Source organism: Sorex araneus, chromosome 2 (assembly GCF_027595985.1).
Source record: "Sorex araneus isolate mSorAra2 chromosome 2, mSorAra2.pri, whole genome shotgun sequence".
NCBI lineage: Eukaryota > Metazoa > Chordata > Mammalia > Eulipotyphla > Soricidae > Sorex > Sorex araneus.
In genome coordinates this window covers 208,951,059-208,970,971 of record NC_073303.1, presented here as the reverse complement: position 1 = coordinate 208,970,971, position 19,913 = coordinate 208,951,059, and the positions used below count along the sequence as shown (strand labels likewise).

The window sequence follows — 19,913 nt, the reverse complement described above, 5'->3', positions numbered from 1 at the left end:
TCAGCAGGAAGACCGTGCAGGGGGACTGAGCACTAGCGGTAGACGCTGGCCTCGCATGCTGCCGACCTGGCGGGACTTCAGGCACCCACAGGGTCACACACGCACCACCAAGAGCAATTCCTAAGTGCAGAGCCGGGGTGACCCCTGAGCACTGTCAGGTGTGGCCCAAAAACAAACAAACAAAATAACACAGCTCGGGGGCTGGAGTGACAGCACATCGGGTAGGGCATTTGCCTTGCATGCGGCCAACCTGGGTTTGATTCCCAGCCTCCCATATGGCCCCCTGAGCACCGCCAGGAGTAATTCCTAAGTGCAGAGCCAGGAGTAACCCCTGTGCATCACCAGGTGTGACCCAAAAAGAAAAAAGAAAAAATAATAACACAGCTCAGTTGTGTGGAGCCATTTTTTAAGTAACTGTGGCTCTTGGGCTGGAGCAGTAGCACAGCAGGTAGGGCGTTCGCCTTGCACCTGGTCAACCTGGGTTCGATTCCTCCGCCCCTCTTGGGCCCCAGCAAGCTACCGAGAGTATCCCACCCACATGGCAGAGCCTGGCAAGCTACCCGTGGCGTAATCAATATGCCAAAAACAGTAACAACAAGTCTCACCATGGAGATGTTACTGGTGCCCGCTCGAGCAAATCGATGAGCAACAGGATGACAGTGAGACTTAGACAAGAGCTAAACTCGACCCTTTGAAGAAAAGCATCACCAGGGCTGGATCGATAGCACAGCGGGGAGGGCGTTTGCCTTGCATGCGGCTGACCCAGGGTCGATTCCCAGCGTCCCATAGGGTCCCCTGAGCACCGCCAGGAGTAATTCCTGAGTGTAGAGCCAGGAGTAACCCTAGTGCATCGCCAGGTGTGATCCAAAATAGAAAAAGAAAAAGAAAAGCATCACCCCTCTGTGTGTGTGTGTGTGTGTGTGTGTGTGTGTGTGTGTGCAGTGTAGCAGCGAGGAACCGCACGGTCAGAGAGCCCCGCCCGGCTCAGTCCCCTCCCGGCCCCCTTGCGCTGCAGACCTCAAGCCCCGCGGCGTGGTGGTGAACATGATCCCGGGGCTGCCGGCTCACATCCTCTTCATGTGTGTGCGCTACGTGGACTCCGTGAACGACGGCAGCATGCTCAAGTCCCTGATGAACAGCATCATCAGCGGCATCAAGCAGGTGGTGAAGGTAGGAGCCCCCTGTGACACCCACTCCCTGGGTCCTTCCTCTGCTCTGAGCATCCCCTCGACCTCTCAGCGCCCTGATCGGGCCCCTCTGTCCACCGCCGGCCAGTGCTGAGTCGGAGGCCCGGGCAGTAAAGATGAACCGTCTGTCAGGGAGGATAAGGGAGTCAAGGACGCCCGGGGTACGGAGGGGCCGACACCCTGCAGCCCACAGATCACCCCGGTGTGGCGTCAGTGGGCACAATTCCCACTGAAGCACATTCTGACCAGCTGTCCACCGTGAATGCCAAGGCCAGGAACTGAAAACCCTGGCCTTCTGGAAGAATTTTAATTTTCCCTTCTCAAACCGCCTTATATAATATAAAGCTTTTATTCCTGCCCAGAAACAAAGATAGATTATCTGTTAGTGAAATACAGACCCATTATTTATTTTTTTTCACACACACACACACCCCTCCACGGCCGACCCGGGTTCAATTCCCAGCATCCCATAGGGTCCCCTGAGCACCCACCAGGAGTAATTTCTGAAAGCAGAGCCAGGAGGAACCCCTGAGCATCGCCGGGTGTGACCCCCCCCAGAAAAAAAGCAATGTTTGGTGTTGAGATATATTTGAAACTTTCAATGCAGGAAGTCCTGTCTCACTTTTAGTAAGATAAATGTTTTGCTACTGAAACAGGGGTATTTTGATGTTGTTTTTATGAGAGCGATGCTTTGGGGGCAGGGGATTTCCAAGCAATGTTTTGGAGGCCGGGGGGATCATTCCTGGTCCACTTGGCCAATGTTTGGGCCTAAACCCAGGGCCCCCACATTCTAGATAGGACCCTGCTAGCACCAACTCTTTGAGCTGTCTCCCTGACCACTTCAATGTAATGTAATTCATCTCGTTGTTCATCCATTTGCTCGAGCGGGCCCCAGTAACGTCTCTCATTGAGAGACTTGTTGTTACTGTTTTTGGCATATCCAATACGCCACAGGGAGCTTACCAGGCTCTGCCGCGCGGACTCGATACTCTCGGTAGCTTGCCGGGCTCTCCGAGAGGGGCGGAGGAATTAAACACGGGTCAGCCGCATGAAAGGCGAACACTCCAGCCCACTTCAGTACTATTTTAAATATTCTGGGAATAGAAGATTGGAAACTGGGAGTCCAGGCGCTGGAGAGGTCGTCCGGAGGGCAAGACGTCAGCCCGGCATTGTTCCGATCCAGGTTCTTCCCTGGCACCCCGTATGGCCCCCTGAGCCCAGCCTGAGTGCAGAGCCAGGAGTGAGCCCTGAGCTCGGGGGAACAGCACCCGAGTTCACTGGGGGTGAAAGCACTGCTCCCTTCCCGTTGCTCTTCCCCCAGAATAGACTGTACCCGGAACTCCTTGCTCCTCGGGAGTCAGGAATAGAAACTCGGCGTCTATTCCGTGGGGAGCTTCAGATCACGGTCTTGACAGGCTCCTATAAAGTGGTGTTTTTCCTGGTTTCTATCTTCACAAACGCTGGAAACTCTTGCGCTGTGATTGCCCCGGCCTGTTGCCCTGCCGGCTGCACTGCGTGAGGAGAAGAAAGCCGCTTTCTCCGCGGTCTCGGCTGCCCTGGGCTTTCTAGGTCCCGGCCCCTTTGTGCCCAGGGCCGCCCCTGACCTCTCCCGCCTGACGCAGCCCCTGCTCCCGTGCCTCTCACTGCACACCCACTGCAGTTACGGCTCCTGTCACTGCAGGGAGAACTCAGCCGTCGCCTCCCCCGTGCGGTGCCAGAGATGGTTCAGTGGGGAGGGTGCGTGCCTTGCACACGGCTGACCAGGGTTCCGTCTCTGGTGCTCCACAAGGTCGCCCGGGCCCTGCCAGGAGTTACCCTTGAGTGCAGAGCCAGGACGAGGCCTTGAACTCTGCCAGATGGGGTCCAAAAACAGAAACTAAGAAATCCTGTGTCGGCCACCGTCTGCTCCTGTTCCCTGTTCCCCGCCCCATAGGGGGCGCTGTTCTCCCACCTCGGCCCCTGATCCTGAGGTCTGAGCTACCCTTTGTGGCGCCGTACTCTGGACTTCTCCGAGCGGGCCACACTTGTTGGTGGTTCTTTACTTGATCGTATCTTACCCGTGTCCTGTGAGTGTCCTCAGTCACAGGGTGGACTTTGACGGGGAGGAACCGAGACTCCTGTTTCTCTGTCACTCCTGCACTGCAGGGTCCAGGTGCCCGGGAAACCGCAGACTAGGAGAGCTTGTTGTTGTCGTATAAATTTAAGGAGTACAAGCTTTCAGCTCGAGGATGACTAAGGGCTGATGGGTAATAGAAAAGGAAAACATGGTGAGTATAGTTGGTCACTGTCGCGGTCACTGTCATCCCGTTGCTCATCGATTTGCTGGAGCGGGCACCAGTAACGTCTCCATTGTGAGATTCATTGTTACTGTCTTTGGCATATCGAATACGCCACGGGGAGCTTGAGCGATAGCCCAGCAGGTAGGGCATTTGCCTTGCACGCAGCTGACTAGGGTTCGATTCCTCTGCCCCTCTAGGAGAGACCGGCAAGCTACCGAGAGTATCTCGCCCGCACGGCAGAATATAGTTGGTAACGCATTTTATCATAGAAACTTGCCAAAAGAATAGAATATGTGTTCACACACACACACACACACACACACACATGCACGCACACGCACACACACACATGAGATAAAGACATAAATTAAAAGAGTGGAATCCTTTCATAAAGTATGTGTAGATCAAATCACCATGATGTATGTTGGTTTGGTTTTTTTTTTTTTTTTTTTTGCTTTTTGGGTCAACCCAGCGATGCTCAGGGGTTACTCCTAGCTCTGCACTCAGAAATTACTCCTAGCAGTACTAGAGGGACCATATGGGATGCTGGGAATTGAACCTGGGTCAGCCGCATGCAAGGCAAATGCCCTCCCCGCTGTGCTATAGCTCCAGCCCCAGTGTATGTTTGAAATGTCTTACAGTTTTGTCCATCAGTTAACGCCTCAATAAGACTGAATGTTTTAAGTGATTTTTAGTTATTTCAAAGTGGTTTACAAAACCTGAACTTTAAGCCAAGAAGATAGAAATCAGTGTAAGAAAGCTTTCGTGGATAAAAGAATTCTCCTGGTGGGCCATTCTCCTGCCTGGGACACACCACTGAGCCACCAGCTCGGTTTGCTCTTGTTTCAGGACCACCTGGAAGACTTCGAGATGCTGTCATTCTGGCTCTCCAACTCGTGTCATTTCCTCAACTGCCTGAAGCAGTACAGTGGGGAGGAGGTAAGGACGCTTCCTTGCCCCGGCCAAGGACAGCTCTGTCTGCCCCAGGGCCTTCTGCCCCCAGACCCCTACTCCGTGAGCTTCGAGAAAGCAACTTAGTGTTTTGGGTTTTTTTTTTTCTATTGCTTTTTGGGTCACACCCAGTGATGCTCAGGGGTTACTCCTGGCTCTGCACTCAGGAATTACTCCTGGCAGTGCTCAGGGGACCCTATGGGATGCTGGGAATCGAACCCGGGTCGGCCGCATGCGAGGCAAACGCCCTACCCACTGTGCTATCGCTCCAGCCCTCAGCTTAGCCTTGAGTGATGGCACCGAGGGTAGGGCAGTTGCCTTACACGCTCCAGCTTGGATTCGATCCCTGGCATCCCCTGCAGTCCCCCAAGCATCATTGGGAGTAATTCCTGAGCACAGAGCCAGGAGTAAACCCTGAGTAGAATCTTACACTTTGGATAGGGCATCACACCTCAGATTCCCTGTCTGGTTAATAAATAAGGTAGGTCGAATGACTTTCGTGTGGGCCACTCCAGAGGTGCTCGGGGCTTATGCGTGGCTCTGAGTCCAGGAATCAGGTGGGCTCACGGGACCCTCTCGGGGTCAGCTGCATGCGAGGCGAGCCCTCTTCCTGCTGTACTATCTTTCCAGCCCACCAGAGTGAATGATGCTGAGTTTCCATCTGGTAGTAAAATTCTGAAGTTTTTTAATATTGTGATTCTAAAATACGCCCTTAGTCCAACATGCCTGTTTCTTCAAAAAACAGGTTTTCCACAAGGTCTTGCTAGTATCTCCATAATCCCTGGACCCTTTGCCATTTTCCCTACCAGTGCGATTTTTTTTAACTAGTCTATTTTTATTTCCATCACAAAACCCGCATATCAGAATTTTCAGCAGATTGTGTCTCGGTGAGGTCTGCCCTGAGACTGTGGAGTCAGGCCAAGGGTATGGCGGGGATTTTCCTCCCCACATTTTTAATAGCTTTAGGAAATAAGCAGTATCAGCACTTAGGTGCATACTCGATTGAAATTGTAGGAGCACAAAAATAAAGATGCTTGTAGAGTCATTTTAAAGATTTGCATTACTTGAGAATTTTTTTTTCTTTTGGGTCACACCCGGCGATGCACAGGGGTTACTCCTGGTTCTGCACTCAGGAATTACCTCTGGCGGTGCTCAGGGGACCCTATGGGATGCTGGGAATAGAACCCGAGTCGACTGCATGCAAGGCAAATGCCGTATCTGCTATGCTATCGCTCCAGCCCCTAGTTTTAGTATTTTAAATTAAACATGGCAAGTGCCCTACTTGCTGTGCTCTCTCTCCTGCCCTGCTTTCCTGCATCTCTCTGAACATGTCAAACATACTGCATTAGAGTACCACAGTCTGTTCGGGAGGCTGTCTGAGATGAGGGGTTGGGGGGGCTAGAGTCTGCAGCTTGAGAGTCTCTTCCTGCCAGCACTCCCACACAGGGAGTGAGGGGAGAGAGAGAGAGAGAGAGAGAGAGAGAGAGAGTCCCTTGGTGCTTAAAATCAGGATACTTACCCTGTGAGCTCAGAGTCCTCTCCTGATTTACCTTAATTACTTCCTGAGGTTCAGTAGAGGCCCACAGAGTGATAGCACAGCAGGTAGGGTGTTTGCCTGGCACGCAGCCGACCAGGGTTCGAGTCCTACGTCCCTCTCGGAGAGCCCAGCAAGCTACCGAGAATATCCCACCCACACGGCAGAGCCTGGCAAGCTCCCCGTGGTGTATTCGATATGCCAAAAACAGTCACAACAAGTCCAACATTGGTGATGTTACTGGTACCCACTCGAGCAAATCGATCAGCAACGGGATGACAGTGACAGTGACAGTATTTAATCTCCTACATGTCTGTTATTCGAATCATTTATATGCTCAAAATTACTTTCAGGAATTCATGAAGTATAATACTCCCCGTCAGAATGAGAATTGCTTGAACAATTTTGACCTTTCAGAATACAGACAAGTTCTTAGTGACGTGGCTATACGAATATATCATCAGTTCATCATGGTAATGGAAGACAATATTCAACCAATAATAGGTAAGAAAAAAAATTGATGACCAAAATTAACAGGAACATGAAGGGATCACATGGGTTACCATGGAGATCTGGCAATATAGAATGTGCTAGATTAAAGAGCAATTTTAAACTAAAGTCTAATCATGTAAATTTTTATTCTTTTGAATTTTTTGATTACTTAGTCATATTTATATACGTGGTTTGTTGTTTTCTTTCTGCAAAGGTCATTCATTTTGAAGGGAAAGATCAGGGCTGGAGCGATAGCACAGCGGGTAGGGTGTTTGCTTTGCACACAGCCGACCCGGGTTCGATTCCCAGCATCCCATATGGTCCCCTGAGCACCGCCAGGAGTAATTCCTGAGTGCAAAGCCAGGAGTAACCCCTGTGCATTGCCAGGTGTGACCCTAAAAGCAAACAAATAAATAAATAAATGAAGGGAAAGATGACAGAATTTCAAAGCTGGAGCAATAGCATAACGGGTAGGGTGTTTGCCTTGCATGCGACTGTCCCGGGTTCGATTCTCAGCATCCCATAGTGTCCCCCGAGCACCGCCAGGATTAATTTTGAATGCATGAGCCAGGAGTAACCCCTGTGCATCGCAGGGTGTGACCCAAAAAAGCCAAAAAAAAAAAAAATAGATGGCAGAATTTCCTGCTGCTAATCCTACATAGGTTGATCAAAGTATTTTGAAGTCCTGAAATCCCATTCAAGTTCTTGTACACTTTTTTTCAATCTGTGATACCTAAGGGCATTCCGTGGCCCCAGGCCTGAGGTGCTGTCCTTCCTGGGCCGGTGGGAGAAGCCCCCAACCCTCTGTGCCCCCTTGCACCTCGTGCTCCCCAGCCTCCTTCTCTGGCTCTCGGGGCCAAAACTTCGGCTGCCGCTGACCCTTGCGGAGAGGTCAGGGCCCCCCTGCCGGGGAAGCAGGTGAGCACTGGGCAGCCCCGGGCTGTGGCCACGCCGCCCCTCTCTCTGCAGTGCCCGGCATGCTGGAATACGAGAGCCTGCAGGGGATTTCCGGCCGCAAGCCCACGGGCTTCCGGAAACGGTCCTCCAGCATCGACGACACGGACGCCTACACCATGACGTCCATCCTGCAGCAGCTGAGCTACTTCTACAGCACCATGTGCCAGAGCGGGCTGGACCCCGAGCTCGTGCGCCAGGCGCTCAAGCAGCTGCTGTACCTCGTCGGGGCCGTCACCCTCAACAGCCTCTTCCTGCGCAAGGACATGTGCTCGTGCAGGAAGGGCATGCAGATACGGTGAGCCCCCTGCCCGCCGCCCGCCCCCGCGCGTGTCCCTCTGGAGGCCCCGCCCCTTGCGGCTAGTTCCCATTCTTCCCCTCGAGATAGTGGAATCTGGGTGTAGGTCCGATTAACTCACTGGCTGCAGCGTCTCTGAAAAGCACCCTGGCCTGTTAGAGAGCCCAGGAAACAAAGTGTGATTTCATTACACCCCCCACCTCCTTCCGAGAAGCTCAAAGGAGCCCATTACGGAATCAGGGTAGGCAGGACTGGGCAGTGGTTGAGAGCTGCCACAGCTGTGTGGGTGTGGAGGGCAGTTAGGACAGGGAAGGGAGCAGCATGACAGTGACAAGTAAAGGGATATGCATGACAACCTGTTAGTGTCTGTGTTGTGAACCATGGGCTGGAGTGATAGTGCAGCGGGGAGGGCGTTCGCCTTGAACGCGGCCGACCCGGGTTCAATTCCTCCGTCCCTCTTCCCGCCCGCATGGCAGAGCCTGGCAAGCTACCCGTGGCGTATTCGATATGCCAAAAACAGTAACAAGTCTTACCATGGAGACATTACTGGTGCCCGCTCAAGCAAATCGATGGGCAACAGGATGAGGGTGACAGTGACAGTGATTGTAAACCATAATGCCCAAGAGGGGGGGGGAGAGGGAGAGAGGGAGAGAGGGGGGGGGAGAGAGAGGGAGAGAGAGGGGGGGAGGGAGAGAGAGAGAGGAAGAGAGAGAGAGAGGGAGAGAGAGAGGAAAGACAGAGATAAGAAACGTGCCTGCCATGGGGGGGCGGGGAACACTGGTGGTGGGAAACTGCTGAAGGGACCGGTGTTCGAACATGATTCAGTAAAAAAAGCAAAGAAATCGGGGTTGGAGCGATAGCACAGCAGGGAGGGCGTTTGCCTTGCACTCGGCCAACCCGGGTTCAAATCCCAGCATCCCATAGGGTCCCCCGAGCACCGCCAGGAGTAATTCCTGAGTGCAGAGCCAGGAGTAACCCCTGTGCATCGCCGGGTGTGACCCAAAAACAAACAAACAAATAAACGAAAGCAAAGAAATCCAGGCTGGGCCCAGAGTGATAGTATGGCAGGGGGGGGGCACTGGCCTTGCATGCTGTGACCCAGGTTCGGCCCTCGCCGTCACAAACCGCCCTCCGTGCACTGCCAGATATGCCTTCTCCCCAACCCCCTTCCCCAGGAAAGGAAGAGGATGGGAGGGAGGGAGGGGAGCAAGCATGATGAGGCTGCAGTCGCAGGGGAGAAGAGTCACTGAGGTCAGGAAACCTGTCTGACAGCTGAATCGGGTGATTTATTTTTGTTTGTTGTTTTTTTTTTTTTTTTTTTTTTTTGCTTTTTGGGTCACACCCAGCGATGCACAGGGATTACTCCTGGTTCTACACTCAGGAATTACTCCTGGCGGTGCTTGGGGACCATATGGGATGCTGGGAATCGAACCCGGGTCGGCCGTGTGCAAGGCAAACGCCCTACCCGCTGTGCTATCTCTCCAGCCCCCCGGGTGATTTATTTTTAAAGCGGAGGGTTGGGTGCTGCCGGGGTGGAGAGAACGCAGGGGCCGGAGCGGACCCCTCTGTCTCGGCAGCTGCGTGTTTGGGGAGCAGCGCAGCCAAGCATGCTCCAGCCCTCTCCTGGGACCTCCCCCCCCCCCCCGGCCCCGCCCCGGGCCAAGTGCTCCCAGTGGATCGCCGGCTCTTCTCTGCTCCCCCAGGTGCAACATCAGCTACTTGGAAGAATGGCTCAAGGAGAAGAACCTGCCCGGCAGCCTGGCCAAAGAGACGCTGGAGCCGCTGTCCCAGGCGGCCTGGCTGCTGCAGGTCAAGAAGACCACAGACAGCGACGCCACGGAGATCTCCGAGCGCTGCACCGCGCTCACGGCCGTGCAGGTAACGCGGCAGGGCAGCCGGCCTCGCATCCCCGGCCGAGCGAGCGCCAGGGTGCCCGCCCCCAGCGCAGTGCTCTTTGGGAAGCATTCTTGGTTATTCCGTGCTCGGTCTTACAGCCACCCTGGCGTCCCACGCGGGTACGGGTGTTGCAGGCGGAAGTGGCACTCGCTCCGCATCCCGTGAAGGAAGGTCACCCCCGCCCCCACTCTGTTCCCACCCTGTTTACTCTCCACTGAGGAATACAGACACGGGCTGCTTAGAGCCAGACCTGTGGTTCGGGTTCCCCAAATGCGGGCATTTTTAAAATCGCACTTTAGGCCCCCCGCCTTGGCGTCCGGTTATCAATCAGGCCCCGCACAGACATCATTCATTCCAGCGCCACCCCCGGCCCTAGGGCGTCTGCCGCCCTCTCCATGTCCCCGGGTGCAGGTGCCCGCTTCAGGAGGCCACAACCTTTCATCACAGACAGGGCATCCTTCCTCCCGAGCCTGACGGTCTTGTGTCCTGTCTGCAGATCGTGAAGATCCTTAATCTGTACACTCCCATCGATGACTTCGAGAAGAGAGTGGCCCCGGCCTTCGTCCGCAAAGTCCAGGTGAGTTCCCGAAGGCCTCGCTTTCCATCCCACCCCCAGGCCTTGGCAGGAAAGCACCTTCGGGGCTGGGGAGATAGTGCAGCGGGGAGGGCGTTTACCTTGCACGCGGCCGACCCAGGTTCGAATCCCAGCATCCCATATAGTCCCCTGAGCACCGCCAGGGGTAATTCCTGAGTGCATGAGCCAGGAGTAACCCCTGTGCATTTCTGGGTGTGACCCTAATAATTAATAATAATAATAATAATAATAATTTGAGGGAGTTTAAAGGGAAACCGGTACCTGGACATTTGCAGAGCACAAAGAGAAATGCCCATAGAGAGCAGATGAGTCGGTCCCTCTGCTGAGAAACTGACTTCTTTGGTAAAACAGAGCAAGGAACAGATCTGGAGGGGCCAGAGAGATAGTACAGTGGGTAGGGCGCTACCTGGTTTCAATCCCTGGAATCCTATATAGTCCCCTGAGCACCACTGGGAGTCATTCTTGAGTGCAGAGCCAGGAGTAACCCTGAGCATCACCAGGGGTGACCTCCATGCCTCCACACACACCCCAATAAAAATACTGCTATGGAAGTCAGGGCGTTTGCCTTGCACGCAACCAACACCGGGTTTGATTCCTCCGCCCCTCTCGGAGAGCCCAGCAAGCTACCGAGAGTATCCCACCCACATGGCAGAGCCTGGCAAGCTCCCCGTGGCATATTTGATATGCCAGAAACAGTAACAACAAGTCTCACAATGGAGATGTTACTGGTGCCCGCTCGAGCAAATCGATGACGGTGACACAGTGCTACAGTGGAAGTCAGAGGTAGATCACCCTGTTCAAAATTCCTCCTGTCTCGGGGCTGGAGAGATAGCACAGCGGGTAGGGCGTTTGCCTTGCACGCGGCCGACCCGGGTTCAAATCCCAGCATCCCATATGGTCCCCTGAGCACGGCCAGGGGTGGTTCCTGAGTGCAGAGCCAGGAGTAATCCCTGTGCATCGCCAGGTGTGACCCAAAAAGCAAAAAAAAAAAAAAAAAAAAAAATTCCTCCTGTGTTGTGTTTTATGGTTCTGAAAGGAGTTCTGCAGGCAGCAGTAAAGCAGGATGTGTAGGTTTCCTTGCTGACTCTTGCTCTGGTTCTCATTCCAGGCTCTCCTGAATAGCCGGGAGGATTCCTCACAGCTGATGTTGGATACCAAGTATCTTTTCCAAGTCACCTTCCCGTTCACCCCCTCTCCGCACGCACTGGAAATGATCCAGATCCCCAGCAGTTTGAAGCTGGGCTTTCTCAACAGATTATAACAGGGGGAAAGATGACAGAGGCACTCTCCTGCAAAGCTCAGTGGGGTCAGCATGATTGGGGTCATTCACTGGAACTGGCAGTGCCTTAGGATGTGATTAATAGGATGCGAATGTGCTCTGGCCATGGCTGAAACACACTGTCCAGTGTTGACTTGTTACTAAAAATACTCCTGTTTTTAAAAGAAAATATCCAGGGCTGGAGCAATAGCACAGTGGGTAGGGTGTTTGCCTTGCACGTGGCCGACCCAGGTTCGATTCCCAGCATCCCATATGGTCCCCTGAGCACCGCCAGGAGTAATTCCTGAGTGCAGAGCCAGGAGTAACCCCCGAGCATCGCCGGGTGTGACACAAAAAGAAAAAAGAAATCCAGGGGCTGGAGATATAGGACAGTGGGTATGGCATGTGACTGACCCAGGTTTGATCCCCAACATCCCATGTGGTCCCCCTGAGCACTCCCAGGAGTATTTCCTGAGAGCAGAGAAAGGAGTAACCCCTGGGCATCGCCAGGTGTGGCCCCAAAATAAAAAGTTTCAGACCCCTGTAATTTTTACTATTCAAGTTGAAATCAGTCATGAATTATTTTTATATATTTTAAACTAATATATTATTTAGGCTTGCTTAAAACAAGTAAGGGATAGTGGAACTCTGGTGGCGGGTGTTGTATGGTCACATACACCTAAAACACGTTCTTATAAACCTTTGTTACCTCAATAAACTACGAAGAGAAAAATTCAAGGGACTGGAGTGATAATACAACAGGTATGGCACTTCCCTTGCATGCTGCCAAAACAGTTTCAATCCCTGGCACCACACATGCCCCCCCCAGCCCACCAGAAGTGATCCCTGAGCACAGTCGGGTGTGACCTGTAGGCCCAGGATTGTCACAAAACCCAGCTGAGCCCCCACAGACAGTGATAGGCAGCGGACACACACCATAAGAGTGGAAATCATACATGACTGGGAGGCAGCGTCACCCTAGCTGCAATAGGAAATGCCGTTCATACTACAGATGATCTCATTTGCTTCTTTTAAATTCATCGTATGTAAAGAAATGGTTGAAAAAAAGTAGAACTTTGTAATATTTTCAACAATACATTAGCAAATAAATTCTTTAAATTGCTGACTCACACTTTTATGAAGTAAGTCTTTTTTTTAAATTTATTTCCTTGTTTTTTTTTTTTCTTTATGGGTCACACCTGGTGATGCTCAGGGGTTACTCCTGGTTCTGCACTCAGGAATTGCTCCTGGCGGTGCTAGGGGGACCCTATGGGATGCTGGGAATTGAACCTGGGTCGGCCGCTGAAAGGCAAACGCCCTCCCTGCTGTGCTATTGCTCTAGCCCTGAAGTGAGTAAGTCTTATGTCTCTCTTAAAAGATCCTATTTAAAGATGCTAGACTTGGGGCTGGAGTGATAGCACAGCGGGTAGGGCGTTTGCCTTGCACGCAGCCGACCCGGGTTCGATTCCCAGCATCCCATAGGGTCCCCTGAGCGTGGCCAGGGGTGATTCCTGAGTGCAGAGCCAAGAGTGACCCCTGAGCATCGCCGGGTGTGACCCAAAAAGAAAAAAAAAATAATAAAAATAAAAATAGATAAATAAATAAAGATGCTAGACTCGACAGATTCCGAGTAGCTCATAAAAAACATGGGAAGAGTTGGACCAGGGAAGATAGTGCAGCAGGTAGAGCCTTGCACGTGTCTGACCTGGGTTCGATCATCAGCATCCCACATGGTGCCCTGCGCACTGCCAGGAGTGATCCCTGAGCAGAGAGCCAGGAGTAACCCCTAAACTTGACCGGTGTGGCCCAGAACGGAACAAACAAGACTTGGGCCAGGGAGATAGCTTCCCGGCCCAGTTGTCTGGGAGTGGACTCGGGTGTGTCCCTACACTGCAGGAGGCCCTGCGCTGGGCCAGCTGCGGCTGGCGGCTCTGTGGCACCCCACTGTGAGCTGGGGGGGCTCCCCCTCCTGCCCCTCACCCATGGCGCTCTCTGCCCTGACGGCACTTCCCACGCATGGGGGGGGGGGGGGGGGACAGAGCAGCTGCAGTGGCACAGTTTGAAGTTTCCTCCGCGTTGGCAAGAACCAACTCTTATCAGGGCCAAGGCACCAACAGGGGCTGAGATGTTTCTGAGACGCTCCCTGCCACATCGTCCTCAAAGCTGAAGGTGGGGAGGTGCGTGGCACAGCCTGTGAGGAGACGGGAGTTCCAGATTCCGTCACGGTAAAAGTCACGGTTGCTCAGCACCTCTGCGTGGGTTCGTGGGGTTCCAACCAGCTGAGAGCCACACCCTGCTGCAGAAGGCCCCAATCAACCCCAGAAACCACCACCGCAGCTTCTGGGGTGAGTGAGGGGTCCACATGCCAGGGAGTGGCCACTGGGGACACAGAGCTGCAGGTAGGAAGGACAGAGCGGACTTGGGCAGTGCGGCGGGGATAAGAAGATTACCCAGTTTCAGCCCCTCCACCTGCTAGATGCAGTTCCAGCTCCTCGCCTTTCTGGAACTGCATGACCGTTGGAGTGTCACCTCTGTGGAAGGTAGGTCTCTAGCTTAATTTAATTGAGGAAACATTTAAATGAGGAAACGCAGATTTCCCACGCTCTAGAGAGCCTCAAGGTCTCGGTGCTAATTCTGTGAAGGGCAGGAGTATGGGTAATCAGGTGCTCTTGATTTTCTACAACCCACATGCAGTTACTTTCAAGGAAGACGGTGTTTTGTTTCCAAAATGTTATTCAGTATTGGTGACCAGGGTGGGGAAGCTAAGGAATTTGAAAATCATTTCACCAAGTTTAAAACACTGAAAGATTTGATCCTTAACATCGGAGAGTATGAGTAGGTCTGGGAGGTTCATCCACAGTCACCTGCATCAGTCGTTGGTTCTCTCTAGTTGCAAGGACCATTTATTCACCTAATGTTCCTTGATGCACGTTTGGGTTTTTCCTGTGTGGGAATATCATGAATAAAACTGCTGTGACATTGTTTTTTGCTGTTTTGTTTTGGGGCCACACCCAAGGGTGCCACTCAGGGTTACCCCTGGTTGTCAGGGAACTATGTGATGCAGGGAACCAATTTGGCTCAGGCCAGATTTTCTGGGCAACTCTAACTTTGTGAATATCCGCAGGCTCCCCGTTGCTTCTGCCATCTTATATTCCTGCCTACAAAGTATTCATTATCATCTCTAATTGACGGTTTCTAATTAGGAAATAATGCTAATTAGAAAAAACAAATTTTTTTCTAGTTCTCATTTTCTCTGTGTGTGTATGTTTGTGTGTGTGTGTGTGTGTGTGTTTGTGTGTGTGTTTGGGACACACCTAGCAGTGCTCAGGGGTTATTCCTGGCTTAGGGATCACTCTTGGCCAAGCTTGGGAACATATAGAATACTAGGGTTTTTTTGTTGTTGTTGGATTTTTTTTTTGGCTTTTTGGGTCACACCTGGCGATGCACAGGGGTTACTCCTGGCTTTGCACTCAGGAATTACCCCTGGCCGTGCAGGGGATCATATGGGATGCTGAGAATCGAACCCGGGTTGGCCGCATGCAAGGTAAACGCCCTACCACTGTGCTATTGCTCCAGCCCCCCTATGGGATACTAGCCACTGAAGCCAGGTTCTGCAAGCAAGGCAAGCACCCTAGCTGCTGTACTATCACTCCGTTCCTACTTCTCATTTTTCAGTCTTCCCCAACTCTAACCATTGTTTTTTTCTAATTAATTTTTATTAAAAACACCGTGATTTACAAACTTGTTCATTCTACAGGTGTTCCAAACATCTGATGCTCCAACACCGCCATGGTGACCTTCCCTTCACCAGTATACCCAGCACACAACATTTACTTTATGTTGCTTATTCGAAACAACTTTAAGAAATGGCAAATAAAATGATCAGAAAATAAATCAGTAAGAATCAGTAAGAATTTGTGATTACTGGGGCTGGAGCAATAGCACAGCGGGGAGGGCGTTTGCCTTGCACGCAGCCGACCCGGGTTCGATTCCCAGCATCCCATATGGTCCCCCGAGCACCGCCAGGAGGAATTCCTGAGTGCAGAGCCAGGAGTAATCCCTGTGCATTGCCGGGTGTGACCCAAAAAGCAAAAAAAAAAAAAAAAAATTGTGATTACTATATAATTTTGTCCTATGTAAATAAAATTGAAACCATTTAACACAATATAATAAAAATACCTGTTCTTGTTTACACATGTTTTCAACTCTGGAATCTAAAGTATATTATGTTAAACTTTATTTTTTTAAACTTTATTTTACACTTAGGTCTTATTATGGTTATAATCATGTCTTACCCGTCATTAGTATAACTTTTTTTTTTTTTTTTTTTTGCTTTTTGGGTCACACCCGGCGATGCACAGGGGTCACTCCTGGCTCATGCACTCAGGAATCACCCCTGGCGGTGCTCAGGGGACCATATGGGATGCTGGGATTCGAACCTGGGTCGGCCTCGTGCAAGGCAAACGCCCTACCCGCTGTGCTATCACTCCAGCCCCCATTAGTATAACTTTTAAAGCAATTCTACATTAATATATTTTGGAATTTACTGGAACAGGTAACGCCTCCATATGTAAATTTCCCCCCTACACTTATATAAGCACAGTGGTTTACAAGGTAGTGCCTGATGATTCCTTAGAGCCTAGACGTTCTCTTGTTCCATCCCTGTTGCTCCCTTGGCGCCCCGTGCCTGCCACTACAGTAGCTCCTTGCCTCTCCCGCCTGCATGAGAACAGTCTTAGTCTAGCGGTGGCGCCTGCTGTCCGTCTCTCCCTGACCTAATTTCGGAAGCGCAGATGCGGGCATAATCGGCTTCAGTGGAGTGGCTCACTTGCGTCGGGCTTCCTCTCTGACTGCTGTTATTCAGAGTCCTGGGCACAGCATGTGACTGCCCGCCTTGGCCAGTTCAGTAAGGGACAGACAGCGCAATCAGCTCCACCCAGGTCAGGCTCTGGGGAGTGACATTTTGGGGAGGAATAGGGCACTCGGGTTGTTCCTACACTGCTGAGGAGTGCCCCAGCCGTGCTCAGGACCGTCTGTGGTGCCGGGAAACGGAGACAGGCCTTGCAGCATGCAGGGCACGCACCTTACCCGCTGTACGTCATTTGTGTCTGTTTGGGGGCCACACGTAGAGGTGCTCAGGGCTCAGTCCTGGCTCTGCACTCAAGGGTCACTCCTGGCGGAGGGGGAAATGGGGTGCTCTGGGGAGCAGATATAGTGCCGGGGATCGAACCCAGGTTGACGCCGTGCAAGGCAAACGCCTTCACCCCTGCAGCCTGTCCCTAGGCCTTAGCCTCCGTGCCACAGCAGAGCAGAGAGACAGTCTCCTGTAAGGGTCCAGAGCTCACCAGAGCCGCACTCTGTTGCCAGGATGACACGGGCCCAGCTCCCCTCCCAAGGGACCGGGAGAGACCAGCTGGTTCCCTTCTCATCTGTATCCCTAAAACGGTTCCTTCCTTTCCCTGTCACATGGAGGTCTCGGGAACTGTAAGAACTGCACCATTGCTGCTGCCGTGGCTGTCTGCAGCTGACGGTGTCTGCAGAATTCCCCCACGGCGACCTCCACCTGCCAGCCCAGCACACCCCTCTCAGACGTGGCTCTCTTGAAACAGCCTAGCAGGGGATTATTTCCTTGAACCCTGACGTGGCCCACTTTTCGGAACCCTAATGGAACTGGCTCATTTTTTTTTTCTTTTTGGGTCACACCTGGTGATGCACATGGGCTACTCCTGGCTTTGCACTCAGGAATTACCCCTGGCGGTGACCATATGGGATGCTGGGAATCGAACCCGGGTCGGCCACATGCAAGGCAAACGCCTTCCCCGCTGTGCTATCGCTCCAGCCCCAAGGAACTGGCTCGTCTTAACCTCCTTGACTTCCACTCCCAATAGCGGCACCACCACCCCTGGACATCCCAAACTAAGTATCTCCCGGGAGACACTGAGGAAGCCTTGCTGTAAACCCCCGTCCTGCCCACAGTTGCTAGAATTGTGGCCCCAGATTCCTTTCCGCTTTGCTCACATCTTCCACCTCGTTCCTCCCCGCTTCCTCCCTGCTGTTGCAACTGGTAGGGTCACGGACACGCCAGGCAGCAGAAAATCTTTGGAGTATTCACTGTTCCAACTAAGGGCTTTGTGCATTAGCTTTCAAATTTCCCCTGACGCCCTCTGATGCCAGGTTTTAAGAGCTTCGGTTGGGGGCCAGGGTGGGCGGGGTGCTTGCCTTGCATGTAGCTGACTTGGGTTCAATCCCGGCATTCCATATGGTGCCCTGAGCACTGTCAGGAGTAATTCCAGGAGTTCCCCTGAGCACCAGGCTGGAGCGATAGCACAGTGGTTGGGCTTTCGCCTTTCACACGGCCGACCCATGTTGGATTCCTCCGCCCCTCTCGGAGAGCCCGGCAAGCTACCGAGAGTATTGAGCCTGCTTGGCAGAGCCTGGCAAGCTCCCCATGCATATTGGATATGCCAAAAACAGTAACAATAAGTCTCTCAATGAGAGACGTTACTGGTGCCTGCTCGAACAAATTGATGAGCAACGGGATGACAGTGACAGTGACCCCTGAGCACCACCGGGTGTGGCCCCAAAATAAAAGCCAGCCCCAAAAAATGCATCAGTCGGGCTATGTTCTCCCTTGAACACACGTCTCAATTTCTTGTCTATGTTTCTTTGCTCACCCTTTTCCCACTCTGGAGAAGCCTGTGTTCTCCCTCTTTCTTTCCCCTCACATCTTTCCAAATAAGCTTCAGTAAAAATTATCTTGCTTTGGGCTGGAGTGATAGCACAGCAGGTGGGGTGTTTGCCTTGCATGCGGCCAACCCAGGTTCAATTCCCAGCAACCACATGGTCCCCGAGCACTGCCAGGAATTATTCCTGAGTGCAGAGCCAGGAGTCAACCCCTGTGAATCGCCAGGTGTGACCCAAAAAGAAAAAAAAAATTATCTTGCTTCTCACACACACACACACACACACACACACACACACACACAGAGCTCCAGTTAATAGATTACCAAGTGCATACTGGTTCTAGTCAACACAGCACCTGTAGCTCTAGATGTTCTTGTTCTCCTTTTTGAGAAGGAGTTGTTTGTTTCAGTGAAGCAAGGTATCTTTATTCAACAAAACTTACTTAGACAGATGTGAAGGGAGAGCCCGGTCTGATAGTATAGCTGGTAGGGTGCTCGCCTAGCACGTGCCTGACCTGGGTTCGATTCCCGGAGCCACATATGGTTCCCTGAGCCCTGACAGGAGTGATTCCTGAGTATAGAGTCAGGAGTAAGCCCTGAGCATTTCCAGAAGTGCCCCTCAAAAAACAAAAACACAGATGTGAGGAGAGAGAAAGAGGAAATAGGTGTTTATGAGAGGATACAGGCTTCTCCGGAGTGGGAAATGCAAACAGAGACATAGAGGCAAGCAAGTGATGTGTTCCAGGAAAACCCGGGCTTGAAAGAGCAAGTTTCTAGATGGTTTTGCTTCAAGTTTGCCCTCCTGGGGCCGCAGAGATAGGACATAAGGTAAGGCACCTGCCTTGCAGCTCATCTGGGTTAGAGACTCAGCATCCCGTGTAGTTCCCTGAGCACAGAGCTGGGAGTAACCCTCAGCACGACCAGAATGTCCAAAAGCCCGCTCCCCCTCCAAAAAAAATTCAAAAAACCAAAAGTTTGCCCTCCCTTCAGTGGTGTGGACTGTTGCCTTCTGGGTAAACTGGAAGGCCGCTAGGTCTGTGGTTCCCGATTGTCTCCTATGGGGACTGGGAGCCAGGGTGGATGTGTTAATTTCGGGGTCCAACTCATTGACTCAACTTAATGGTACTGGTTGGGTCAGAAGCTTTGCTGTTTCTGCTTTGGGGGAGCCTCCTGAGCAATGTTGGGGAGTCCCAGGGACACTCTTGGCAGTCACCTGGGCCTGGTGTTCAATATGAGAGCCCAGTGATGAGGCACGGTGAGTTCCTGTGGGTCAAGGATCCCGTGAGCCACTCCCACAGCGCTGGGGGCCTCCAGCCCTGCACCCGGCCATGGTGAGGGGACCCCCTGATGCCAAGAACCAAGAGTAGGGCCGCTTGAATGCAAGACAGCGCTGCCTCTCTGAATCAGACCTTGCATCTCTCCAACGGTTCACTCTGGAAAGGAGGAACTTTATGTCTTTGATCTTTTGGTTTCTGGACTGTACTCTACGGCAAACATGCTTTCCGTGGCAGACCCCCCCAAATAAATCCTGAGCTATCACACCAGTTCCGCTCACGTCTGCAAGCTGTGAAAACAATCTACGTTCAAAAAACCTATTGTGGGGGCTGGAGCATAGCACAGCGGGTAGGGCGTTTGCCTTGCATGCGGCCGACCCGGGTTCGATTCCCAGCATCCCATATGGTCCCCTGAGCACTGCCAGGAGTAATTCCTGAGTGCAGAGCAGGAGTAACCCCTGTGCATCGCTGGGTGTGACCCAAAGAGAAAAAAAAAAAAGCTCTCCCTGTTG

The 19,913-nt window shown here is 52.3% G+C and overlaps 1 protein-coding gene across 1 annotated transcript in view; it reads left to right on the top strand.

The window, feature by feature from the left end:
- MYO5C (myosin VC) overlaps positions 1-12,022 on the top strand; it is a 99,786-nt gene extending 87,764 nt beyond the window's left edge. The window contains exons 35-41 of the mRNA XM_055124553.1: positions 1,016-1,170; positions 4,316-4,405; positions 6,305-6,455; positions 7,413-7,695; positions 9,399-9,573; positions 10,088-10,168; positions 11,295-12,022. Of these exons, the coding sequence (XP_054980528.1) occupies positions 1,016-1,170; positions 4,316-4,405; positions 6,305-6,455; positions 7,413-7,695; positions 9,399-9,573; positions 10,088-10,168; positions 11,295-11,447 (1,088 nt within the window). The 3' untranslated portion in view covers positions 11,448-12,022. The remainder of the gene's footprint in view (positions 1-1,015; positions 1,171-4,315; positions 4,406-6,304; positions 6,456-7,412; positions 7,696-9,398; positions 9,574-10,087; positions 10,169-11,294) is intronic.
- Positions 12,023-19,913: the final 7,891 nt, after the last annotated feature.